At 46.0% G+C, this 25,676-nt stretch overlaps 10 protein-coding genes across 10 annotated transcripts, besides 10 other annotated features; 4 read left to right on the forward strand and 6 right to left on the reverse strand.

Moving 5' to 3' along the window:
• Positions 1-382: 382 nt before the first annotated feature.
• On the reverse strand, positions 383-847 carry TSTA_040480 (uncharacterized protein; the record flags this gene model as incomplete). The annotated part of the gene is made up of 2 exons (XM_002484476.1): positions 383-657; positions 728-847. The coding sequence occupies 2 exons, from the start codon at positions 845-847 to the stop codon at positions 406-408; spliced, it is 372 nt and encodes a 123-aa protein (XP_002484521.1). The 3' UTR covers positions 383-405.
• A 2,724-nt stretch (positions 848-3,571) lies between these two features.
• On the forward strand, positions 3,572-5,160 carry TSTA_040490 (uncharacterized protein; the record flags this gene model as incomplete). Its single annotated transcript, XM_002484477.1, has 2 exons — positions 3,572-4,231; positions 4,295-5,160. 2 exons carry the CDS (start codon positions 3,572-3,574, stop codon positions 5,024-5,026), a joined length of 1,392 nt encoding a protein of 463 aa, XP_002484522.1. The 3' UTR covers positions 5,027-5,160.
• Positions 4,394-4,420: a microsatellite.
• A 942-nt stretch (positions 5,161-6,102) lies between the features above and the next one.
• Positions 6,103-6,124: a microsatellite.
• Positions 6,125-6,315: 191 nt separating this feature from the next.
• TSTA_040500 (uncharacterized protein) lies at positions 6,316-7,785 on the reverse strand (the record flags this gene model as incomplete). The annotated part of the gene is made up of 3 exons (XM_002484478.1): positions 6,316-6,779; positions 6,887-7,625; positions 7,672-7,785. 3 exons carry the CDS (start codon positions 7,783-7,785, stop codon positions 6,316-6,318), a joined length of 1,317 nt encoding a protein of 438 aa, XP_002484523.1.
• Positions 6,891-7,625: a mobile genetic element.
• Positions 7,627-7,651: a sequence feature (AT_rich).
• A 376-nt stretch (positions 7,786-8,161) lies between the features above and the next one.
• Positions 8,162-9,445, forward strand: TSTA_040510 (uncharacterized protein; the record flags this gene model as incomplete). Its single annotated transcript, XM_002484479.1, has 2 exons — positions 8,162-8,413; positions 8,459-9,445. The coding sequence occupies 2 exons, from the start codon at positions 8,162-8,164 to the stop codon at positions 9,443-9,445; spliced, it is 1,239 nt and encodes a 412-aa protein (XP_002484524.1).
• A 545-nt stretch (positions 9,446-9,990) lies between these two features.
• Positions 9,991-12,549, forward strand: TSTA_040520 (retrotransposon polyprotein, putative; the record flags this gene model as incomplete). Its single annotated transcript, XM_002484480.1, has 4 exons — positions 9,991-10,134; positions 10,207-10,946; positions 10,981-11,087; positions 11,276-12,549. 4 exons carry the CDS (start codon positions 9,991-9,993, stop codon positions 12,547-12,549), a joined length of 2,265 nt encoding a protein of 754 aa, XP_002484525.1.
• Positions 10,603-12,582: a mobile genetic element.
• Positions 12,583-13,383: 801 nt separating this feature from the next.
• Positions 13,384-13,444: a sequence feature (GA-rich).
• Positions 13,445-13,473: 29 nt separating this feature from the next.
• TSTA_040530 (reverse transcriptase, putative) lies at positions 13,474-16,212 on the reverse strand (the record flags this gene model as incomplete). Its single annotated transcript, XM_002484481.1, has 4 exons — positions 13,474-14,694; positions 14,767-15,283; positions 15,428-15,745; positions 15,848-16,212. 4 exons carry the CDS (start codon positions 16,210-16,212, stop codon positions 13,474-13,476), a joined length of 2,421 nt encoding a protein of 806 aa, XP_002484526.1.
• Positions 13,633-17,169: a mobile genetic element.
• On the reverse strand, positions 16,330-16,904 carry TSTA_040540 (uncharacterized protein; the record flags this gene model as incomplete). The annotated part of the gene is made up of 2 exons (XM_002484482.1): positions 16,330-16,811; positions 16,841-16,904. 2 exons carry the CDS (start codon positions 16,902-16,904, stop codon positions 16,330-16,332), a joined length of 546 nt encoding a protein of 181 aa, XP_002484527.1.
• Positions 17,170-18,338: 1,169 nt separating the features above from the next.
• Positions 18,339-19,348, reverse strand: TSTA_040550 (uncharacterized protein; the record flags this gene model as incomplete). Its single annotated transcript, XM_002484483.1, has 2 exons — positions 18,339-18,839; positions 19,310-19,348. 2 exons carry the CDS (start codon positions 19,346-19,348, stop codon positions 18,339-18,341), a joined length of 540 nt encoding a protein of 179 aa, XP_002484528.1.
• Positions 18,451-18,526: a sequence feature (G-rich).
• A 463-nt stretch (positions 19,349-19,811) lies between the features above and the next one.
• Positions 19,812-19,831: a microsatellite.
• A 1,687-nt stretch (positions 19,832-21,518) lies between these two features.
• Positions 21,519-22,778, reverse strand: TSTA_040560 (uncharacterized protein; the record flags this gene model as incomplete). The annotated part of the gene is made up of 2 exons (XM_002484484.1): positions 21,519-22,461; positions 22,483-22,778. The coding sequence occupies 2 exons, from the start codon at positions 22,776-22,778 to the stop codon at positions 21,519-21,521; spliced, it is 1,239 nt and encodes a 412-aa protein (XP_002484529.1).
• Positions 22,779-24,216: 1,438 nt separating this feature from the next.
• On the forward strand, positions 24,217-24,662 carry TSTA_040570 (uncharacterized protein; the record flags this gene model as incomplete). The annotated part of the gene is made up of 2 exons (XM_002484485.1): positions 24,217-24,373; positions 24,415-24,662. The coding sequence occupies 2 exons, from the start codon at positions 24,217-24,219 to the stop codon at positions 24,660-24,662; spliced, it is 405 nt and encodes a 134-aa protein (XP_002484530.1).
• Positions 24,663-24,811: 149 nt separating this feature from the next.
• Positions 24,812-25,676: part of a mobile genetic element that runs on past the window's edge.

Below are 25,676 nucleotides of genomic sequence, written 5' to 3' on the forward strand. Positions count from 1 at the left end.
GGTCATGGTGTATGTTTTGGGGAGCTGGTTCCTTTGGTGTTTGTGTTTTGCTATTGATATTTGTGATTCTGCTTGTGCAGCTAGCCTGTATCTGAGATAGTGATCCCGGGATTTCTACAAATTATGAACATTGCTTGATTTTCTATGCACTACTGGAGTATGACGTGAATTTTAAATTCTCATTTCCTGTGTCGGGAGTTTTACACCCGCCTCAGCTTTTCTTATTTTCGAGCTTGATTTTCTTTTCATTGGAGCTTTATACAGAATTGTGAGGTCAATCTAGTAGGCCGGTGCTATATTGATGTATTACTTGTAGTCCTGTCCCATTGAAAGCGATATATATGAGATGAAGAGCAAGGATGATGGGAAGAAGCAGCATGAACTTGAACATCCCAGACTACAATCTTAAAACATGACCCATCGGATTTTCTCAAAAGCAGCTGATTCAGCACCATGTGATTCAACTGATCTCTGGGCGTTGAAATTCGTAGAAGCATTCACTAAGAGCATCCTGAGATTTGGATCGGCCACCAGGATATCAAGGGAAACACCAAAGTCGTATAGAGATATCACTTTTTCGAGAAGCCGTTCTGCTTGGTAACAGATACGAGCTCTTTGGCTTTGTACTAAAGCGGCGGTTTCACGTCGTTGATTCGTCTACTCGAAAGAAGAATTCTAGTAATCAGCTAACAGTAAATGTAGTGGTAGGCGTACATGGCTTCTATACATTACTTTCATTGTCCATGTAGGGATTGTATCCTTGATGTTCCTGTAAGAAATCATCAGGGCTACTAAGAAACTGGCCATCGATCTTAAAGTTATCATCTCGTTCGGCTCGGTCCAACATAGTAAACTTGCTCAGCGAGAGTATATCAGCGTACTTTGTGTCGGCTACAAAACCTGTCTCGCACAGGTTTTACACTGCCTTACCAGATCATCCAGTGTTTGGCCTTCTTGACTCTCTTGACCAGGCGAGAAGACAGATGCTTGTGACTTAGTCAGAAAAGAAATCCTAATTTCCCGTTTTCAAACACTGACTAAGAGACTCAATCTGTTGTCTTGAGGAATCATCTTGAGCTTCATTTGCCGATCCCGGTATATTCAAATCCCGTAACATTTAGTCTAATGTACTGAATGCAAGCTCATTTTGATGAGCATTGTCGGCACTAATATCTGATATCGCATTTTCCACCTGTCCTTCGCAAAAGGAGTTTCGTCGCTGTGCCTTCATTCTTTCACCTAAAGATAAGTCAGACTAGATATCCTTAAAACCGAATTCAGGGGCTGTACACACGATGCTTGCGTTGAGCCATACGGTTCTGGAACCTTCTCCGGCGTGCCCTGTCCAGGTCTTGAGAGCCATCAAAAGGGGTGTGGCTACTCATTTTGGCTCTCTGTTCAAGCACGTACTCGTTACACAGACAGCGCCATGGTGCTCTCTATTTGTATGGATTAGCGGCGCAGATTATAGCATGCGGCGCAATCAAAAACTGATGCAACATTCCATCTTTGTATATCTACCAACACTCCGTAACCGAAAATAAACGATCTATACCTAGGTATGCATGCCCAATTCTAACCCTGCAGTGTTGCCGCCATGATCACTTCCACGGTTTCTGTATTCGTTGATCGGTTTTACGCCTGGTCTCTTAAAAGGCAAGCGTAGCAATACTCCAATCACGAACCGACATGAGAGCCATCGCAGGTGGTTCCTCGCACGAATGAAGGAACACTATAATACTTAGCAAAGCATCGGTGCTATGCATACCACGTTTAGTTCCGGAAGACTCGCTGAGAATTGAGTGGGGCGCATGAATCATTTCGTGTATTGATGTTGGCTAATCTAAGGAGAGAAAATTCGGACACCGCTGTCCGGATAGTTAACTAAAATATATACTATACATTAACTAGTGCAGATGTATGTACGCACTGGCAAAAGGAGACGGCCATTCCTGTAGCTAGAGAAAGCCCACCACCAATAGCATGCAGGAGAGTGGATCTTTAGTACTTTTACAGCGCTTATTCCAGCTCCACTGTAACGATGTTGTTATCATGAAAGAAGAGGAGGATCTCGACAATGATCATCTCAGCAAGTTACTTGCTCCGTGTTACGGGCTAGTCCCGCATAATGCTCACTATAAGGGCATAATTGAATAGAAAACATAACATGAGGAAAGGAAAGAGAAAGAAAACAACAAGTTTTTCGCGCATGTACAATCTTGTATAGGCAAGGGGAATCGGGAACTTCTGACGGGCTTCTCTCTAGGAATTGCCTCATGTCCGAGGTTTCTAGGATTGTTGGAGTTGCCGGAGATCGACAAGGAGCGCTATTGTCAACATCCGACCGGATATTGGTTGTCCACTCTTGATCTGTGAATAGCTTAATGTTCGGGGTTGTCGGGGATCGGCGGGAGGCGCTATTGTCGATATCCGTGAGGGCTTTGCCCGAACATGCTCATGAGGTCAGCTCATAACACTTCGCAAACTTAACTAACTTCACAGCCAACCAAGAAAGATAGCAGGAAAGAAAGAGCCAGAAAGTCAAAGCATGAGGCATCCCAAGTTAAATAGGAACCCAAAGCCAAGAACGAACCCAAAGTTAAGTAGCAAGTTAAAGTCAAACAAGAACCTGATGTCAAGCAGGAATCCGAAGTCAAACAGTCCACTGTCAAGAAATTCGCGGCTACATTGGAGCCTGTGATTAGAGAAAAGGAGCCTTTTGCACTCACACGTAAGAGATCATTTTCTGTGGCTAACTTGGAAAGAGATAGCAACGATAATAAGGTCAATGAAGACAACGACAATAGATCTAATGAACTTATTCTTGATGGCGATGAATTCGAGCAGTTTCTTGACAATGTCCCCAATGAGTCTGAATCCAGATTAGCTATATATTGCCAGGATGGGTTTGCTGACAGGTATATCGCAAACCGCACGAGAAAACAATCTGCATCTCGATAGTTGGTGAAAGTCAGCTCATAATTCAATATATCTTTTGTTTTGATGTTGCAATTCGAACTTTGTTTGTCATTCAAACTGGCCTTCTCATTTGTTAGTCCTACTTTTGTACCTACTTTCGTTCAATTTAAATCTGAATTTCGAAGTCAAGAACTAATTTCAACAAGATTCTGGTCACTATACTGTCCATGCCGCCTGGGAAGACTGAGTCACTGAATTGAAAGTCTGGATCCCGCATATATTATGAATACTTTTCCTTGTGAAAGATATTTAGTGTGGCTTCTCGAATGAGATGTCCTAGCTTCTTAAGCCAATTGCATCGTATCAATAAGACACATATAGTAATCCATGCGTTTCTATTAGTTGAGCGCTAAGCGAGATAATTCCGCCAGCAGAAAAGTTAGACTTCGAAAAAACAAAAACGTTTTTTCGAAATGTCGGTATAGTCCACCGTAGCTATGTAACCGTAGCGCTACTTCCAGCCTAGCGCTATCCGCGTGAGTCAGTCCAACAACAAGGCAACAACAAGAAAGTTCGACAACTTCAAATACAATCCGTAGCCCACCAAGCACGCAACATTCGATGGGAAGCGCTGACCTGGCGTCTCAAAACCATGGCCCATCAAGCACGCAACATTCGATGGGAAGCGCTGACCTCGCGTCTCAAAACCATGGCCCATCAAGCACACAACATCCACTGGGATGCACTCACCTCCTGTTTAAAAATCCACTCACCAGAAGCTCCCACCAAAGTGAAGCCCACCAATCTCTACTTTCTATTTGAGCCCAACCAGGACGAGAAGATCAGCCGTTTCGTCGCGTCATTCATAAACAATATCAAAGAACATACGGCCTGTGAGCGGAAGAAGTATCCTGAGAAATTCGATGTACCAGATGGCAATGATCTGATTCTGGGAGACGCCATAACACAGAAAATAACTCCGCTGGTGTACAAATGGCGACAGACCCACGAATGGAAGGAGGCAATTCCATACCAACGGAAATCTTCCCTCCGAAGACTATGCACTCATAACGATGGATTCGAATGCGGATGTGCGATTCCACTCCAGGAACGAAAAGCATCTTCGTTCCTACGATGTCATACCCTGAATAACTGCTTTGAGTTTTATGTCAAGAATAAAGAGGCATTCTACAACCTTGAGGTGGTCAAGACACTTATATTATATGAAGAGATGGAACCTATTCTACGTGTTTGCGCTCATCCTGATGTCGACTATGCGGAGTGGGAAACGCAAGGTGAATGCTGTTGCATGGTACGCATCCCAATATCCTACTAGGTATAAGACAAAAGGAGATCACGCTAATACTATTGGCAGGGCAACGATTGCGGTTGGGATACCGTCTACGAGTCAGCCCTGAGGGCGTATCTCGCCCTAAACATTCTTTACTGTTTCCCTGCACTATGGGATCCTGCTTCATCATCATCATCATCATCATCATCAAGCAGGTCGACAGACTACAGATCTACGGAATTGTACCAGCTAATGCTCAGGTACTGCACCTCTTCTGACTCTACGTCCGAAGTAGGGAAATACCCGCACATCGCATTCTTCGGTATAGGCGACGACCGATTCCGCAGCTGGCCGCACTTCAAGCCGGTACTCCGTCTAAAATACATGCCCGATATCGATAAGAAAGACATGGTCAGAGAAAGGCATATTCCGTATGGAACGGTGCCGTTTGAGGATTCCTTAAACTCGAAAGTACATACCACTGAGTACTTGCCTGATGTTTCTGCAGTCGCGCTTGTCGGGGATATGCTATATAGCAAGGGGTTACCCGTGGAATTGGTCGATGATGTGATGGAAAAGGCTGATTACACGGCCAAACGCAGGCTGGTTTATGCTCACGATCCGCTTCATCCAGGGAATTTGGAGGAGTTGCAGCAGTATTTGAAGTATTGTTGGCGGTTGATGGTTAATTGTAATCTGATGGCGGATGCGCTCGGGACGGGTATTGAGTGGGAGAATGTGATTTATAGGTTTCTTGCTGGGCATATATCTTCGCTTGGGGAGAAGCGGATTGCTAGACCTGATATCAGGTATTGAGACACGACTCAGGCGTGAAGGTTTGTCCTTGTATGATATAAGTACACATTCAATGATCTCTACTCGTTATGTCAAGTTCACTCTCGGTTAAGGCTTGATTCTCGTACGTAGTCGAGGAATTACCAAGAGGTCTACTCATATCTGTGAATGCCAAATGAACGTCCACGAATGTCTCTGAAGTTAACAGACTGTCAAGATATTTGTTGTAGTGTCGAGTCCTGAAGTATCACTCGGTTACTGCCTGATATCAAGTAAGAGCATAACCCTAACCATGTACTATCCTCTGCACCATCTCAATTCATGATGATGCCTATCTGGCTAACATTGAAAAGCTTCAAACAAGTATATATTCACACATTTTCAGTGAAACAAGGGTATAAAAGCATATCTCTCCCCCAGAAACAAAGCCTCAACCAAGCCCGATGTGAATATTCGTGCCTTGCCTTCTGTTTGTTTACCCATATCACTGTGTTCACAACGCCGAGACAACAACATCAATCACCACGGCGATTTCACACATTTGTGTCCTGCACACAATGAAATATTTTAAAATTATTTTCTTTCTCCCATCCTCTTCTCTCCCCCTCCCTGGACCTCATCATCCTCATCCTTGTTCTCGATAGTCGTCTACAACTCCTTACCCTTATCCTTAGACCTCTTATCATGCACTCGACTCTCGAGTTCCCCCCTACTGTGTAAATACTATGCGGTTTTCAGCCTGATAACACACTTTTCGTCCGTGCGAACCTAGGGTAACGGGTAGCATGCAGTTATTTTTGTCTGTGCGTACCCCAAATCTAACCCTGAAATGTTATCTGGCTGAATCCTAAGAACTTCAACTCTAACCTAACTCTAAGTTGAAACCTAAATAAATTCTACATCATAAATACAGTAGTAATCCTTTTACTGCGTAATAGAACTGTAACCCTCAACTACTTACTGCCAGAACTCATTTACTTGGTTTTCCTAGCATCTACGAATACTACACATGTGATGTGACTGCTGGACATCGGATGCAAATCCACGGACATCGATCGCCATGCTCGATTAGACATCGCTAAAGCCCACGAAGCCCACAACCCAACCCAACCCAACCCACAAATGGGTTGGGCCTTGGGCCCGGTTCTCGAGCCCATGAACCCACGGTGGGCCCCCAATGGGCCACAAACAGTGCAAACAGAGTAGGGGAACGTGGCTGCATATTTTATGCATATTTTTCCTCGTATTTTTGCGTATTTATTTTACAATGTTCGTCATATATGAACATCAATGGATAAGAAATTTTTTTCTTAATGATATATATACTGATCATCTTTCTCCCGAGGGCGCTTCCTCAACCTAACTGATTGACGCACTTGAGTGGTTTTCTCTTCTATAACTGGGAGAGAAACATCTATGACTGGATGAGGAGAAGCTTCATCCTCAAAATCATCTCTATCTTCCTCTCTTCTTTCTTCTTCAGTGCGTTGCTCTTCATTATCACTAATTAGTTCCAATTCAAACTCAGCAGGTATCTCCTCCTCTTTTGCACTTTCGATTTCATCCTGAGATAGGAAATCTGAGATGAAGAAATGCTGCTCCTGATCTATTTTAAATCTTGACGCACAGAGGAATAATATTAACTCTTGAATAGTCACCGCGTGGAGTTTGCCACAGCGATAGTGACAAATATCCCAGGCAATATTGAATAGCCATTTAATACCAGCACCAGTTACAGAAACTGAAAGTGCATCTCTCGCGAGAGCAGCAATTGCTGGAAATCATTGCTGGTGGACTCTCCAAAAATCAAGAGGCAAAGAATCAATGATATCTACTATTCGTGAGTATACTATTAACTATAGTGGCTTACAACTCATATACCAGAGTCAAGATATTTAGTAAATTCATCCTTAGGCTTAGCTGGCTGATACTTGCCTTTCTTAAGCAGAAGTCCAAGGTGCGAGCCAGTCTTGTGAGATGGTTGGAAGATTGGTGGGGCTTGTTGAGTTGTAAATCGCTCTACATAAGATATTAAGGATTCCTTGAAGCTTTCTCTGTATCTTACACGTAACTCATCATCCCAGTTCTTAGTCTGGAAGAACTTGAACTTATTATCTGGAGCAAGCATTGTGCTAACCGCATAGAGATCTCCAGGGATAGCATCTGTCATAGAGTAATAATAGTCAAGCTTTTCTTGACCAGCCTCAAGCGCCTGGAGCATGTTTTTCTTCCAGGGAATGCTCTTTCTTTTTAGCTGTATGATTGTACTTTCAAGATGCTTAAAGAGAAGGTTGTAAATCTTGAAGACATGATGAGTAGTCACATCCTTGGTCTTAGAGAGCTCGGTGGTAAATTCATAGAAAGGGTGTGTGATCCAAATAAGGTAGTCAACCTGGCGCCATTCTTCATTATTAAGCAGAAGATCGGGTCGTTCCCACTCAGTACAAAAAGGTATGAAGATAGCCTGAAGTCTCTTTGTCCTCCGAAGCATTAAGAATGTAGAGTTCCATCGCGTCTTTACATCCTGGATCGGTAGAATCTTTGTTGCTGTTGTCTGCAGGGCGTAGAAGGTATCTCGATGTTGAGGGCTTGCATTAACAAAGACTGCAAGGCTACGGATCTATTATATATATTAATAATATATAACAAAAGAATCAATGCCTCACCTTGCTCAAGGTAGTAGTAATATCTGGCTTCTTTGAATTCACCTGGGCTGTGACGGCTGCAAGAATCGCTGTCGTGTGAGCTCGGTCTGTTGTAGTGCCGCTCCGTGGTCTCATTGAGCCCTAAGCCCTAGCTGGCCGTACAACGGGATATCCCTTTGTTGTTACGACTTCCTATTTAGGAACCGACGAGACGATACGCGCTTACAAAGGGCTGTAGCGAGCTCACACACAGATTCTTCCTTTCTCCTTCTTTTCTGTATGCTTAGTTTCTTGAAGATGAGCTACCCTAGAGTTTAGGCCTGAGCAAATGTCACATTAAACTAAGCATCCCTTTTCTTTCCTTTACTTCTTCCTTATTAACATTCATTCTCTCTACGACAAAGCCTGGAGTCCTGAAGCCGTTGTGCACAACGCGCGAGGTTAGGCAAGTCGTTCCTTTTCATCATTTTTCTTATTCCCTCATCAAGATATCATCATGAGCACTGGCAAGATGGCCAGGTTGAGCCCCCATGGTGTTACGACCAGCAATGACGAGAGCGACGAGATACCCCTTGAGGACATCGAGATTGCTAGAGGCAACGATCACGGTGCTGACACGGAGGAGCAAGGAGCTCGTCGTCTCACGTTTGACCCTCGTGATCTAGAAGACCTGGAAGGCCTGGAGACCGACGAGCAAGTCGGAGATCTCAACCTTCAGGAGTTTGTGAAGCTGGCGAGCAAGGACGCAAAGTTGCTGTACAAGGTTATGGCACAACACTAGACCAATGAGCTTAAGACCTTCGAGCAGTCCATCGACAAGCTGAAGAAGTCCTGTGAACGGAAGCTGCAGACTAAGGACGACGCGTTGTCTGCTCTTATCGATGAACGCGATGAGTTACAACAAGTTCTCGAGCGAATGACGATCCGCTTCACCAATATGACTGACTCCGGTGCGGCGCCGTCCAGTTACAAAGGACCAAAAATCCCTGATGGCAAGAAGCTGCGGGATGGCAGCAACCCTCGCTACGAATCCTGGAAGACCGACGTGCGTGGAAAGCTACGTGCCATGAAGCACCAATTCAATACTCCTGAAGCACGTATCCTTTACGTTAAGTCCATGTGCGAAGGTGACGCGGCGGATCACCTTATGGCGCGTATGCGAGACGATGCGGCGGACCCTTACCTCGACTCTGACGACATGTTCGAGCACCTAGGTACGGTTTATCTCGACGCGAACCGTGAGATCAAGGCCAAAACTGAGTTCCGTCAACTCGTGCAGAAGACGATGCGCTTTCAGACCTTCCTCTCGAAGTTCAATTTGCTCGCTTTGGACGCCAAGAAGGCTCGCTCCAAGTGGAAAGAGGAGCTCTATCATAAGCTTAACCTTGAGATGAAGCGTGCCATGATACGTGAAGCGAAAGATCCCGCCTGTCAGTACAATGATTTCGTCAAAGAATGTAACCTTGTGGCCAATCGTTTAGAGCAAAACGCTAAGGAGGAAAAGAGCTCTGCCAAGGAAGCTAAAGACGCGAAGGATGGAAAGGCTTCTAAAGACGACAAGACCAATAAGTCATCAACCGGACAAGGAGGTGGAAAGAGTGCTGCGAAGGCACCTAGGGTTCATCTCTCTGAGGAGGAAAAAGAGCGGTTGAAGAAGGAACAGCTGTACTTCAACTGTAAGCAGCCAGGTCACATCAACCGTAACTGTCCCTTGCGCAAGAAGCCTATTGTTGATGTCAAGAGTGTTGAGGAGTCGGAAACCGCTGTCGTCAACCAGGGAAACGACGAGGCCTAGGGGAAGTCTCCTCCTTAGGCCAGAATAGTATCGATTGTTGGGCTTTGGATTTATTTAGATTGCTAGGGAATGACAAGGAAAGTTTCTGTTGGTTTACCTTCGTTAGATCGCAAGATCTAAGAAGGACAGCTAATCCAACAAGCTGACTGAGCCAGTAATACTGAATTCCTAATATTGCGACTAATCCTAAGAACTAGGGGGATGCGGGTGGTGAGATGTAGTTATCCTCCGTACGCTATAGCGCACGGATAAACTATATCCCATTCCCGCGCCGAGATAGGTAAGATTGCTATACCGACAGTTTCACAATACCAATCCGATTAGCAAAGAATTCGCTATCAATCGCATCTAGAGTATTAGTTGATACCGGAGCAAACGGGTTAGCCTTCATCAATCAGCATTTGGCTGGCTTGCTAGTACGCTACTTTCAGACCACATTAGTCACCTTGGATAATGCTCTCAAAGTTCGAGGCTTCAATGGAGCAGAAGCTGAGCCAATCAAGTACGCTCTCATACTTCACCTTTTAGTGGATGGGCGACAAAGAATGAACTTACCCTTCCTTGTCACTCAGCTTGGCAGGCACGAAGTGATATTAGGGAAGAGGTGGCTAGCAGAAAATCAGGTGTTACCGGATTGCCATCGACGGCGTCTAATCTGGCCTGAGGAACGCTCCCTTCAAGAGGAGCTTGTTAGCAAGCATTTTATGAACCTCCCTAGGACGATACTGAAGAAATCTGTGTCTAATCCCGAACATTAAAAGGATGCGGACCGGCGGGATGAGCTTATGGATAACTCGAAGCCTTTGAATGCTCACCTTGAGATCAGCAAGAAGCCCGAGCCGGAGGTACGAATTATGCATGGGAGATCTTACAAGAAGAGTCATGAAGCTTCGATGATTCGTATGAAGAAGGCCTTTCATCAAGCAAATCAGGATCAACTAGAATCAGCGACCACAGTTCCGCCACCACTACCCAAGAGGGACTGGCGCGAGAATGCAAAGAAGGCGGCCAAATTGGATATCGCTCTCATCGGCGCGGTGGGATTCGCGAGGCACGCGCGCCAGCCTAAGGCAGAGCTCTGCATGACGAGCCTCTACGAGATCGATAAGCGCTTGGATGAACTCAACCACCCATATGAACTGGAAGAGCCAGAGATCGAGGAAATCAAGAAACAGTTACCACGGCAGTATTGGGAGTTCGTGGACGTCTTTCAGAAGTCCAAGTCGGACGAGTTGCCTCCGCCTAAGCCATATGATCACAAGATCGAGCTGGTCAAAGAGCAAGAGTTAGGTTACAGCCCAATCTATCGACTAGGAAGGGAGGAGCTGGAAGCCGCAAAGGAGTATATTATCGATAACCTGAATAAGGGGTTTATAGTGGCTAGTCAGGCACCGTTCGCGTCTCCAATCCTAATGGCTAAGAAGCTAGGAGGGGGTCTTCGTTTTTGCGTCGACTATCGGAAGCTCAATTCCATTACCAAAAAGGATCGATACCCGTTGCCGTTAGTTGATGAGGTGTTTGAGAGATTGAGCAAGGCGCGTATATTCACGAAGCTTGATATCCGACAAGGATTTCACCGGATCTGAATGCATCAGGACTCAGAGGATCTCACAACCTTTCGGTGCCGTTACGGGACCTTTAAGTACAAGGTTATGCCTTTTGGAGTCACGAATGGACCGGCGACCTTTCAGAGGCTGATAAATGACATTTTTATGGACTGTCTAGATGAGTTTTTGATAGCGTTTGTTGACGATTTGTTGATCTACAGCGACAACGAGCTGGAGCATGAGGCTCATGTCAAGAAAGTGCTAGAACGACTATGAGAAGCAGGCCTGCAAGCAGCTATCCACAAATGCGAGTTCCACGTCACGACGACCAAATATTTAGGTTTTATCGTGACTCCAGAAGGGATTAAGGTTGACCCGTCGAAGATTGATGCCGTGGTTAAGTGGACTATGCCTACTACTGTATATAGGGTGCAATCGTTTCTGGGTTTCTGCAATTTCTATCGTAAATTCATAGAGGCATATAGTCAGGTAGCAGCGCCGTTGTATCGACTCACGCGGCTGGATACGCCGTTCGTATGGAGCAAGACTTGTCAAGAGGCTTTTGATCGGTTGAAAGCGCTTCTTGTGAGTGCTCCTGTCTTAGCTCACTATCGACCAGAGCGGCCGACTCGTGTGGAGACAGATGCCTCTGATGGGGTAGTTGCTGGAGTATTATCTCAACTGCAGGAAGATAAAGAGTGGCACTCAGTGGCTTATTTTTCTCATACAATAACTCCTGCTGAGTTGAACTACAATATCCATGACAAGGAGATGCTAGCCATCATTAAAGCGTTGGATGAATGGAGGCCGGAGTTAGTCGGACTGCAACGCGAGGATAGGTTTGAGATTCTCTCTAATCACAAGGCGTTAGAGTATTTCATGACTACTAAGAAGTTGAACGCTTGGCAAGCACGTTGGTGCGAGTTCTTACACGATTATTACTTTATCCTGAAGTATCGTCCGGGACGAGTGAACGTGTTAGTGGATACATTGACACGCCGAGAAGGCGCAGAACAAGAGAAAAACCTGGATCACCGCCATCAGACCCTTCTTCCCCTGGACGTGCTTGATCCTCAGATTGCGCAAGAACTAGGCCTATCAGAGGTTGCTAAGATTCACACTTCCGTCAATATTATGTCACGAGTGGTATGGGCTAATTATGAAGCCGCGAAGGAAGAGTCCTATCTAGCTCTTTTGAGCAAGAATAACGGTTGGAGTGTGTCAGAAGGTCGTCTCCTATACAAAGATCGGTTATTTGTTCCAGATATCGACGACCTACGCGCGAGACTGCTAGACGAAGTCCACAGACAGTCATTGACAGCTCATCCAGGCAGATCTAAGACGAAGCTACTGGTCAAAGAAAGATTTTACTGGGAAACTTGGAGTTCGGATATAGACCGCTATGTGGACAATTGTATGACGTGCAAACGGACTAACACGAGGCGAGACTTACCTCCAGGATTATTACAACCGTTGCCGGTGCCAGCTCGTCCGTGGCAGCACATCTCTATGGACTTTATGACGTACGAATCGACGGCGTGCTACAGCGCCGTATAGTGATTCGTAAGATCGCTATTCAAACAGGAAGTTTGATAGCACTCAATATCAGGGTCTCCAGGCCCTAAATGCCACTTTCATGCTACATTCTCTTACAATAAGTTCATATCTGAGTCATATTTTGATAAACTAGAGATGTGTGCATGACAAATCATTTACTATGGTGACTGGAACGGATGTAAATAACAGTAACGTTACTAACGAAATAAACTTCCGATGAGTCAGCAGTTTTATGAATGCTGAGACCTAAGTTTTATTGGTGACCTCACTCAGTCAAGATAGGCAATGTATGTATAGTTTGGCCGCAACGGGTCACCTGTCGTTGAGGTCTTACGCGCAAAGCGTATGATCACAACGTCAGAGAGGGCCCCGTCCGCGCTCCCTTGTGGGGAGGCAATTGTCTGTATTGTAATGGCACTATGAATCTATGTACATAGGGAGGTGGGTGGGAAAAATCAAGTCTTGACTGCGTGAGAGATGACGAGCAACTTGCGGAGGGGAGCGGCTGACTCTCGTGAGGCAGTTGTAAAAAGGAAGAACCCCGCAGTACGCAGTGTGTGTGTGTGTGTGTATATTTAACGGCCGTGGTTCGTGACTTGCACGCTTCCCACCGATCCCCACTGGGACATAGGCCGCCGAGGGGTAAGCCTCGGGCTTCAGGTCCTATCAGATTTATATACAAATAAGAGACTCTTTGGCGCATTTCCATAGCTGCCGTGGTCTTAAAGGGAGATCCACTTCCTAGTGGGTTTTGGGTATTTGCCAGCTGCAATGGTCCACCTACGCTCCATGACCCATCATTCTACCACCATCATACTTAAGCAGTGAGTTTGAAAAGAAAAAGGGAAGAAGGAAAGAAGAAAAGAAAGAAAGAAAAAGAACAAAGGAAAAGAGAGATATAAGGGAAAAGTAGGGCTGACTTAGCTAGGTGCTAAGGAGAGGTTGGCGAGGACAGATATCCTCAAAGAAACGGGTCTCTGCTAGCCATGAGGCTAGTTTTCGTGTTCCTTTCGCAGTGCCTAAAAGAAAAGAGATAACTTCAGAAGGGGGTCCAGGTGGACGAGGGGCTCGTCTCTTAGCTATATGGCAGAAGAAGAAATGTAGAGGTGCTTTTCGTGCTCTACATCGACAGAGAAGATAAGCATCATCATGATTAAAGCGCTCGTGGTAATCCGCAAAGTCTCCATGACCAGTACGGGCCGCTATGATACGGCTAAGGTCAAGTCGGTTAAGTTGAAGCTCTCCAGGGCGTTTAGGAGATGTAGTTATTTCTAGATCTTGGTATGTCTGTGGTGCTACAGTCTGCCACCGTGTCTGAGCAGCGGAAAGAGATTGAGTCTTGGCGTATCTCTTTAGCGAGGCATATGAGGACTTGTATGGAGAGGGGGGGATAGAGACAGCTCCTTCCTTGGCAGCGAGATCAGCTGCTTCATTCTTAGGGATTTTAGTGTGTCCAGGGACCCATCGGATTTGGATTGATCCACTTTTGGTGTGTGGAAGCCTTTCGCGTAGTGGCCAGGCGGCTGCAAGGGTGCGAAAGGATTCAAAGACCTCTTGAGAGGATCCTGTAGAGGGGGATAGGAGGCGCGTGGCAACTTCTAGGTTGTCGAGACAGATCCATAGGTTGGTAGCAAATTGAGCTGTTGGGTATGCTATTGCTGCTTGAGCACCAGCAAGGGCAGCTTCTGCTTCTGTGTCAAAGACCTCTTTCCCATGTCCGTATGAGAGTGAGGAGCGGAGGAACTGATGGTGTGCTTGAAATCCAATGTAGCCACCCCCTGCACGTCCATCTATCAGCCTAGATCCATCTGAAAAGATTACAATATCCGAGCTAGGGATGGTGCATTGAAAAGCCGTGAAGTTAGCCGCTGCCTGTTCCTTAGTGCGTCCCATGGGAGCTCCTATTTGGGCTAGGGCACTCTTGCGTGACTCACGAGGGTACCAGGGAGCATGTTGTAGAGGGTTTATTTGTTCAGAGTTGGGGAGCGCCAGCACTCGGCGGGCAAATCGACTGGTTTGTCGGCCATCTCTGGCTATCTGTTCTGCGCGTCTTCGGAGTGGGTGGTATGGATCAAGACGCCGTAGGCGGACCAATGTTTGGAGGGCTATTTGATCTAGTTCAATTTCTGGCGGAGAGAATCCAGACTCTCAGTATAGAACAGATATTGGGGTTGTGCGGAAAACTGGAAGGACTGCTCTTGCGCCTGCTAGTATTACTTTGGTTAGTTTCTCAAGATGTTCTCCAACTCGATTTGAAATTTGGGAAGGCCCAGGGCGAGTACGTCCTGGCCACCAGGTTTCTGCGCCATAGTATGCTTTATGGAGTACACAGGCTAATATAGCCTGCTGTAGTAAATAAGGTTTGACTCCACGGATAGTATTCCCTAGAGAGCGAAGGGCATTAGCCACAGTGAGGGCTTTAGCTGCTGTTTCACCAACGTGCCATTTAAACGTTAGCTTTTTGTCAAAGAGGATTCCTAGCCAACGTAGATATAGCCGTTTAGTATTTTCTGAGATTATGATAGATCCAGCTTTTACTGAAGGTGTGCAGGTTGGGTCCTGGTCTGCTTTATGTCGGGAGAAGTGAAGAAGCTCGTATTTATCTGGTGCAAATGTAATGCCTTCTGCAGCGCCCCAGTTTAGAGCTTCTTGTAGTGAGTCTGATAATGCTTCGCAGTTAGTAGCAAGAGATGTTGAGATTGCCAGGTTAGCTGCGTCGTCTGCGTAACCAAATCTGTTCCTTGGGTTTCCTAGACGGAATAGGGGCGCTATGTAGAGCATGAAAAGAATGCCAGATACTGGGGATCCTTATGGAAGACCGCAGGCAATGTCTGTTGAGGGGCCAATCTCTCCATCGAGTCGGATCTGGACTGATCACCCAGTAGCAAAGGAGGCAATCCAGAGAACAAGATTGGTGGGCCAGCCCTGCTCACGTAATCTACGGATGAGTCTGCCGGGAAGCACGGCATCAAAAGCGCCCTTGACATCTAGGGTAAGGAGTGAGGCAGTCATGCCTTGATTTAGTGCTTGTTGAACATCATGTGTTAGGCATGTGGTTAGATCATTTGCAGATCTTAGTGGGAGAGCCCCAAACTGTTGCCTTGCTAATACTTTGTGGTGTATAGAGGTCCATGCCATATTCCGTGCCACCAAGCGCTCAAGTCCTTTGCCAAGAACTGATAGGAGAGCGATCGGTCTGTATAATCTAGGTAAGGACCAGTCAGTCTTTTTTGGTTTCTGGATAATTGCTAAGATTGCATGTCGAAAGCATTTTAGGTGATAACCAATCTTTAGGCACCCTTGGTATAATATTAGTACCTTATCCTTGATTAGAGGCCATGCCACTTTCAGTATGCAGGTTAGGATTTCGTCTAAGCCAGGGGCTGTGTTTCCTGCCTGAAGTACTGACTCCTCCACCTGTATCATTGATATGTCTGGGAAGTAGAGACTAGTGGTAGGGACTGCTGGGGAGTCCAACGGTATGTCTCCTGCCTCAGCCGAGTTTTGGAGAAGATTACGGACTAGTACGTCTCGTTTCTCATGTATAGTAACTGCTGGGAAGCTGTTGGGTCTCAGTGGATCCTTTAGTGGAGGGCTTTGGAAGGTGCCTGTGGACTTATGCCATTTACTTATATTGAAGACATCCTTCATTTGTGTTGCCATAGAGAGCTTATCTCGCCAAAATTGTCGTTGAGACCATCTTGTTATCCTACGGAAGTCTGTCTTTAAGCAGAGGCCTAAGCGGTAATTGTGTAAAGCTTTCTTGCAGTCTTTATTCCACTATGGTTGTCCTATGCCTTGTGTCATGGTCCTCTTAGCAGAGCCTCTATATGCTCCTTGAATTGCAGATGTCAGTTTTTCAGAAAGGGCATCAAGATCTTCTTCTGTTGCGGCTGAGCTCTCGGTGCCAGCGAGATTAGAGGCGAGGAGCGAGAGGAAGGAGGTGTGGTCTAGTGTGTCAAATCTCAGTTTCTGAGCTGTTTCCTTGTATCTCTGATCCCATGGAACAGTGGTAATTAGTGGTTGATGATCAGAGGTTGCATCTAAGTGGCTCGCTATGCTAGCTTTGGCTCCTGCGAGTGCCAGAGGGCTTGAGGCGAAACTGAGGTCTAACACGTTACCCCTTTCATGTGTGGGACAGTCTATGTCGGAAATGAGTACTAGACCCTGGAGATCCAGCCAGTTGATAAACGGCTCTGCAAAAGTTGTAGGGCTGCGTTGTAGCGAGGGTTGCCATCTGTTGTGTAGTAGGTTAAGATCGCCTGCAAGTATCGTTGTTTGAGGGAAATACGCCTCTGGCAGGGTTGTAAGAGCTTTCGCGGCTTCACCTGCTCTGCTGCAGCCTGCTGGGGCATTATAGATGTTAACTATCAGAGCGGACTTTCCTGTGGGCGAAAAAATCTGAAGGAACAGGAGATCTGAGGCTTCTTTAGTGTTAGTTGTAAAGGGGCATAGCTGGGAGGTCCGGATGCCTTTCTTCTTTCAGACATAGGTGAGGACTCGTGGTCGGCCACTTATTGCCCAGCTATCAGTTGGGGAGAAGCATTCATATAATGGATATTTTTTAGTGATCTGTTGGCTGAGGTCTTTGAATGTATATGGTTCTTGGATTAGGATAATATCGATGTCGCTAGTGTATGCCAATGTGAGGGCTATTTCATGTGCGTCTGGCGCGTGCCCTACATTTAACTATAGGATTTTGAGAGGCGCCTTTTGAGTTGGATAGTGATAGATCATAGCTCCTGTTCAAGAAGAGAGGCGAACCAGTTTTGTGGTTGAGGGGTTATGAAATGGACTGCACGAGCTGTAATAGGAGGATCTTTAGTTAGGGCGCGGGGTGGAGGGGTTACTGAACGGAAAGGAGAGATAATCTCATAGATTGAAGGTTGTGATGGCATCTCATCTAATGCCATAGGTGTTTCTTGTGTGCCTATGGAGAGCTAAGAGCTACATCCTCCTTCAGTTCGAGCTTTTGCGAGGTTTATAGCGCAGGATTTGCGGATCTCTGTTTGTTGAGCTTTAGTATGTTTAGTATTGCCTTTGGGGCGCAGAAGGCATTCAGCGAAATCAGCTAGATGTAGTCCATGGCAGTGTATACATCTAGGAGGGCATTGATGAGGCTCTGGGGCTGTGCAGTGGTTGACATGGCCCTCTTCAGTATGCTCCAAGGAGCTGCATAGCCGGCATCGAGAGGGGCGTGCACAGGATCGTGCATTATGCCATTTCTAGCATCGTGTGCATTGAATAACTGTTATTTTCTTAGAGAGGTGACGAGCATTGGTGATAGTGCCAAAAAGACGTAGCTGGATAGGCAGTAGTGATTTCGTGCCTTCTAGGAAGTTAACAAACCAGCTTGAGGAGAGAGTATCAGGGTTGGCAGCACTCATAGTGGTCTCGCTAATAGATATAGGCTTAAGCCCTGTAGTTTCGCTAATTTCTAAGGATAGTAGTGTAGGATTGATGGGGATTAGAGAGTATTGACCATCCAAGATTTGGCCAATTTTCCTTGGCACGTTGGTGACTCGATACGAGACCCATCAGGAGCTGCGTTCTATCTGGCAGTTAACAAAGAATGCAGAGATAATCTCTTTTTGGGCCTCAAGGGCTAGGAGGGCTTCTGGAGATGAGGGGCATAGTGCAAAGCCAGTCTTTGTAGCTTGGACTTCTTTTAGTGCTGCACTATTTAAGTTTAGTTGAGATCGTAGGCTAGAGTAGATAGCGTAGGCTTCCATTTTTCTGGCTGCATGGTCAGCTGGGAGGCGTACGAAGAGCCGGATGTCAGGAAGGGGTTATTTCACCAGAGGCATAGGCTTTTTGACGGAGGCTTTAGGGTGAGTGGTGGGAGTTGATTTGACCGGGGCATATTGGGTAATAGTCGCATAAGTTGACTGGTTAAGACCTGAGGGGGGACGTGAGGGAGGGGGTGAAGGGGGTAAGGGATTTGGGGTGGGGGAAGAGGAAGGGGAAGGAGACAGGGCAGGTAGAATGGAGGTCGTCGAGATACCGCTGATATAAGCGTTGAAATGTTGTTGAGCTACCGAGGCGAGGTCATCGCTTAGAGCGGTGAGGGCTCTCAGTAGGTGAGGAGCAAGGCCGGTGGTTTGGCTGCGGTGTTTATCAAGGAATGCAGCTATGGGGCTGAAGATCTTCTGTCCTTCAGAAGCTCTTGTTGTGGCTGCAGACGTGGATTCCAGAAGGGCTGTCTGTAGAGGGCCGTCTGTACCAGGGCCTTTACGCGCCATGGTGTTGCCGGGCGCGTTGAGACGCGTCAAAGGCTGCACTCCTGGGAGCTAGGTGGTAGAGAGGGTTGAGGATTTTGAGCCTCCGACTGTTTGATATGAATAATTATAAGGAAGTCGCCTATCAACTCGAAAATCAATCCCAAGAGTGCCCTGTCTTAGTGAGGCCCCGACGCGGTCTATATAGTCCTTGCTTGACGAGGTCACGTGTAAGCCATACGTGACCTCTCCTTGCTGTCGAGGATTAGGTAAGCTAAACCTAATCAAGGAAAGCCTACAACATTGATACAAGGAAAATTCGAGAATTGAAGTCACAAGATTGAATCTACGAATCAACTTTACAGCTCTGTGTCGAGAATCTTCTATTTGAGATTGCGTGGATGGGATTCTCAAGCATAAATAGTGTCCAACAATCCCCTCAAGATGTAGATAGAAGAGTGCGCAGAATAAGGTCAATATCAATATTTCCACTATAAAGATATCTTTGAGTATTAAGCTTAACTGAGTTTGTGCTAGTGCACTGCAAGTTCCGATACTTGCTGCATACCAGTGCCAGGCATCTCGATTGCACGAAGCAACCAACATTTTCTCTACCACATATTGACAGCATTACGGAAATATCAGTCACATGCAGCGCTCTGTTCTACAGTGCCCTCCATGCCATTACGGCCCTACAAAGTCCTCCAGCTAAGGCCATACTAATTGCGACCACATATTTAACTTATGTCTCCGCTATTGGTGGCACGAGAGCTTGTCTTTTCGCAAGAGGCGACAGGACATACGTATTCTCTGCGGTGCTTACTGAAAAAGCAAGAAGAGGTGCTTGGGAAGCGAGGGGTTGAAGAATGTGGATGAGACACATACTTCCAGTGATGGCATTTGAGCGATTCTCATCCGCAGTGGTTACAATTACCAGAGAATGTTGATTGTGAGACTCAGAAACGGCTAGGTTTGCACCAGAGTCACTGGAGGGGCCCTTCAGTGACCTCTTTATCTGGGTTGACAGTATCATCTCGAAAAAGATGTTGTTGTTGTTGTTGTTGGAGATTTGACTGTCGATTAGAGGCTAGATTTCGGGAGTCTGAAATGGGCTTCCGCGATGAGAATAGGATAAATTGGGTCGGTCTAACCTTTGCAACGTCGGTTCTTCGACTAGATACGATTGGAGAGCTTAAAGAAATCCCGTATCGAGATACTCGAAAGCCGAGAAACATAGAGCAACAAGATCTCTGAAAGGAAAATGTAAATCAATCAAGATGCGATAAGGAATGTGGGATGAGGGACAACGGTAACAACTTATTCAAAAGATTGGCGACGGCAGGCCGGCTGCCCCTATTCCAAAAGAAAAAGAAGAATCTTCAATGCTGGATCAGCCGGTTTCAAAATGCTTGAAGCTCTAACACGTGTAATATTAGACAAAATCTCATATCAAATTTGAAGCCAAGTTCATTTCCAATTTAGGAAATCTTCGAACATCGCGATATCGAACCATGCAACCTCGACGCACCTCCAAGGATGCCACTGCCACTCAGCAACCTCCCACAGCGAACCCATATAACCTTAGATTGCTTCATATTCCACGGTCTATTCGACTGGGGGGGAGTTTTGATGAGGGACACTATGTGCCAACTAGAGCGCAGAACCGAATACAGCGCATGAAGGAGCGGCAAGAGGGATGCGGATTGCCTACGCCAATAAAGTCAAAACCGCTATACAGAAAACACGTCAAGAGAGTGCAAAGAAGACAAATAATCATCGCAAGCGGCCAACAGCTTCAGTATGATAAAGCCACCTATAGGGAAAACATGGAATGGAGACACATATTCTACCTCAGTAACAATTTCTTAGTTGCTCTGGTTACATGACCGTTGTCCTTCCGGAGCCCAGCAATATCTCGCAAAGTATACTTCATAGTATACAACTCACCCCTCTTCCCATCCCACTGGTCACTCTGGTTTACCAACCCCTCCAATCCAGGCAGCATCGGTACACGTATCTACATCACCGGGGATGTTTATTCAGGCTTTGAGCATAAATTTCTGAGAAATTATGACTTGACGGGGGACACATAAAAAATTTCATTATTCTTCTTGGTGAAGTTGACAATGATTATATCAACGACGATGATATAACATTGAAAGATGGCGAAGAACGGGAAAAGGAGTGCGACAAAATTCCTAGGAATAAAACTGAGGAGACTGAAATTAAGATTCCTACTCCTAGACCGAATTTGAATTCTGCGTCGCGAAATGCGGTTATGAGTCCTTGTCGACCTCATCGTTTCGATCTAAGCTTTGATCATAACTGACGATAGAGAAGCAGCCACTGGTCGTGTCAAGATAAATAATTATCAGAATTGGCTTATTGGATTTGTCGCAGAACTGGTGAAGAGAGATATTTTACCTGGAAGTGCGAATTCTGTGATGGAGAAGGCACCGAGGAATTAGTTTCGAGTCTATAGAGGAAATGCCGGTGGGATTCAGTTAATATTGTAGTCAGTCAGCGCATCTGATCATTCTTTTCTTTATCAGTATAACATCTGGCTTTCACGATGTGCCTGGATGAATCGAATGTATCACCAGTTACTGCGTATTCGTCGTATTCCCAAATGCTATAAAACTGCCTAATCGGGTAGATATTTCCAAATTTGGCTATCTCATGTACATGCTTCATCTGCAGCTGACGGCCATAAACATGTAAAAATAACAGAGAAAAATCCCTTGATTAATCCTAACCAGCCCTTCCCATGACCAAAACTGGATGTTTGCCCTTAACTTTGATAGTTTCTCCACCTACTTCAAGCCTCATTTTCCACTCCAACTCGTACGTTCGTTTGATATTGTAAGTGATGAATGTGGGAACTTCGTGAACCGAGAACTTTTCATGCTGGAGTTTTAAATCAAGTACTTCACCTATGTCCAGCGGAGCCGTATTCTCGTTAACTGGTAAGGTTAAAGAATTGCTGTCGTTCAAGGAAGAGTACTTTCGTTCTTCTATCTGTTTCGTGCTCTTCGAATAAATATAATCTGCCAATAATATCTTTTCCATAAAACTCTCTTCGCGCACGACGGGGGCTGGACCTAGTGCAGCTGTAGCAAAAGCCAGGATACACGAGGTGGATCGTAGCACAAGAGTAAAGCTAATTATGTCGATAGTTGGAAGAGTTTTTGAAAGACATTCACTTGTATCCTCCCATTGCGGTATGGCTCGCATCTCGAGGGGAATGTGATATGGGCTGCCAATCTGGAGAACCGAAGCTACACTGATATCCAGGCGAAATGTAAAGCGATGAGATCTGGATAACCCAACCACCTTGCCCAGTTTCTGTCCCATGGAACACTGAACTGTCTCCGTACCAGCAGATATTAGATAAGGAGAGTTTATCGTATAACGTTGTCGAGAATGGATCTGGATGTCGAAATCAGTGATCGGGAAAGGAGAGGATTGGCAACGAAGATGGATCGGCATTCGTGCCATGACTGGCTCAGAGTTTGGGGTTGTTATCATGGCCTCCAGATAGTACTCAACTACTGCAGACCCATTACGTGAAGTAGTCGCATTGCTGCTGCCGAGATCGAATGAAGGCGGAAGGGCTTGTTTATCGACATAGAGCAAAGGCAGGTAGGATGCCCTTCCCAATGGATGAGATCTCAAAGAAGTTGGCTCAGGGTGTCTGGGAATCTCTATTTCAAACCTCCACATTTTTCCTTCTGGACAAGACAGTTGAATATGCAATGGATCGTTAAAAAGCTCGTATCGAACTTCCTCCTGTCCAAATAGATCAAGACTGCTACGACACATGTAAGAATCCCGGGAAAAGAATTTTGTGGTGCATTTACCGTGCAAAGCGATGCTGATGCTCGTCTCCGCACTGGCCCAACGCGATGTTCGAGGGACATAGCCTGTAATTTTCTGGCCTGGGAGAAATGGTTGGGACCAGTCTAGGTGAATTGATAGATCGGAATTGGTGCAAGGCTCAATCTTTGCCATGATATTGGAATTGTCCCGCGTAAATGTTTCTGGATGGGATGCTCAAGAGACGAAGGCAATCCTGTTCAAATATACGGTGCAGCAGACATTTTACATTCTCAGAGGTTGTCAAATGAGGGATTTATATCTACCATTCCGCAACATGGGCCGTTCAACAATTTTGCGATTTCCGAACGAAGCTACACACTTTCCGAGTTTTCTGTACTTAAAGTGTTACGAGAAGACCGGAATATACATAGTACAGTGGATGCCTAGGTATAATGAACGGGATAGATTTACCAAACTGGACACCTAGTCGTAAGCTGTTAGAGATGATATATTGCCCGTCCAGAAAAGCGCACTACGTCGGAATAAAATTGCACCATGTCGGAGTGAGCAATTAGTACTGAAGATAGCCAATTACTGGACACAGAATATCGGAGTAGATTGTACTAAGTATGTACAACGTCGGAATAGGCTTACTACCTATAGCCAATCAGTGAGGGGTATCTAGATAACAATACAATGGGCTTTATTTGTTGCTGGTAGTGCTATAGACAACTTCTTCACTAGGGATGTAGGGCTGTAGTCTATTAACGATATTTGCCTCGGCGTATATTATGTAGTTAACTAGCTAAATTATCTAAATGTCGGAACGTGAATATCAAACCCTACACGTTTTGGCACCGGATATAGTTGTCTGACGCGGCACGTGCGTGCCGCGTATATCTAGCTAGCTATCCCCGTCCCCCTCGTTCTTGGGCCAACTTCCCCGAGGCGACTTCCTTACAATTATTTATATCAAACAGTCAGAGGCTCAAAATCCTCAACTCCCACTACTCACTCTAAAGCTCCTGTTAAAAAGCCTATACCTCTAGTGAATCAACCCCTTCCTGACAACCGGCTCTTCGTACGTCTCCCAGCTGACCATGCAGCTAAAAAAATGGAAGCCTACGCTATCTACTCTAGCCTACGGTCTCAACTAAACTCAAACAGTGCAGCACTAAAAGAAGTTCAAGCCACAAAGACTGGCTTTACACTATGTCCCTCATCTCCAGAAGCCCTCCTAGCCCTTGAGGCCCAGAAAGAGATTATCTCTGCATTCTTTGTTACTGCTAGTTAGAACGCAGCTCCCGATGGGTCTCGTATCGAGTCACCAATGTGCCAAGGAAAATTGGCCAAATCTTGGATGGTCAATACTCTCTAATTCCTGTCAATCCTACACTACTATCCTCAGAAATTAGTAAAACTACAGGGCTCAAGCCTATATCTATCAGCGAGACCACTATAAGTGCTGCCAACCCTGATACTCTTTCCTTAAGCTGGTTTGTTAACTTCCCAGAAGGCACGAAAACACCACTACCTATCTAGCTACGTCTTTTTGGCACTATCACCAATGCTCGTCACCTCTCTAAGAAAACAACAGTTATTTAATGCACATGATGCTGGAAATGGCATAATGCACGATCCTGTGCACGCCCCTCTCGATGCCGGCTATGCGGCTCCTCAGAGCATACTGAAGAGGGCCATGTCAACCGCTGCACAGCCCTGGAGCCTCATCAGTGCCCTCCTAGATGCATACACTGTCATAGACCACATCCAGCTGACTTCCCAGAGTGCCTCCTGCGCTCTAGAGGCAATACTAAACATACTAAAGCTCAACAAGCAGAGATCCGCAAATCCTGCGCTATAAACCTCGCAAAAGCTCGAACTGAAGGAGGATGTAGCTCTCAGCTCTCCATAGGCACACAAGAAACACCTATGGCATTAGACGAGATGCCATCTCAGCCTCCAACCCATGAGATTATCTCTCCTTTCCGCTCAGTAACCCCCCCACCTCGCGCCCCAACTGAAGATCCTCCAATTACAGCTCGTGCAGTCCGCTTTACAACCTCTCAACCATAAAACTGGTTCGCCTCTCTTCTTGAACAGGAGCTATGATCTATCACTATCCAACTCAAAAGGCGCCTCTCAAAATCCTATAGTTAAATGTAGGGCACGCGCCAGATGCACATGAAATAGCTCTCACATTGGCATACATTAGCGACATTGATATTATCCTAATCCAAGAACCATATACATTTAAAGATCTTAGCCGACAGATCATAAAAAAACACCCATCATATGAATGCTTCTCCCCAACTGACAGTTGGGCAGTAAGCGGTCGACCACGAGTCCTCACCTATGTCTGAAAGAAGAAAGGCATTCGGATCTCCCAGCTTCGCCCCTTTACAACTGACACTAAAGAAGCCTCGGATCTCCTGCTTCTTCAGATTTTCTCGCCCACAGGAAATTCTGCTCTAATAGTCAACGTCTATAACGCCCCAGCAGGCTCCATCAGAGCAGGCGAAGCCGCGAAAGCTCTCACAACCCTGCCAGAGGCATATTTCCCTCAAGCAACGATACTCGCAGGCGATCTCAACCTACTACACAACAGATGGCAGCCCTCGCTACATCGCAGCCCCACACCTTCTGCAGAGCCGTTTATTAACTGGCTGGACCTCCAGGGTCTAGTACTCATCTCTGACATAGACTGTCCCACACATGAAAGGGGTAACGTGTTAGACCTCAGTTTTGCCTCAAGCCCTCTGGCACTCGCGGGAGCTAAAACTAGCATAGCGAGCCACCTAGATGCAACCTCAGATCATCAACCACTAATCACCACTGTACCATGGGATCAGAGATATCTGGAAACAGCTCAGAAACTGAGATTTAACACGCTAGACCACACCTGCTTCCTCTCACTCCTCGCCTCTAATCTTGCTAGTATCGAGAGCTCAACCACGACAGAAGAAGACCTTGATGCCCTTGCCGAAAAACTGACATCTGCAATCCAAGGAGCATATAGAGGCTCTGCTAAGAGAACCCTGACACAAGGCATAGGACAACCTTGGTGGAATGAAGACTGCAAGAAAGCTT

Source organism: Talaromyces stipitatus, genomic scaffold (assembly GCF_000003125.1).
Source record: "Talaromyces stipitatus ATCC 10500 scf_1105507295515 genomic scaffold, whole genome shotgun sequence".
Taxonomy (NCBI): domain Eukaryota; kingdom Fungi; phylum Ascomycota; class Eurotiomycetes; order Eurotiales; family Trichocomaceae; genus Talaromyces; species Talaromyces stipitatus.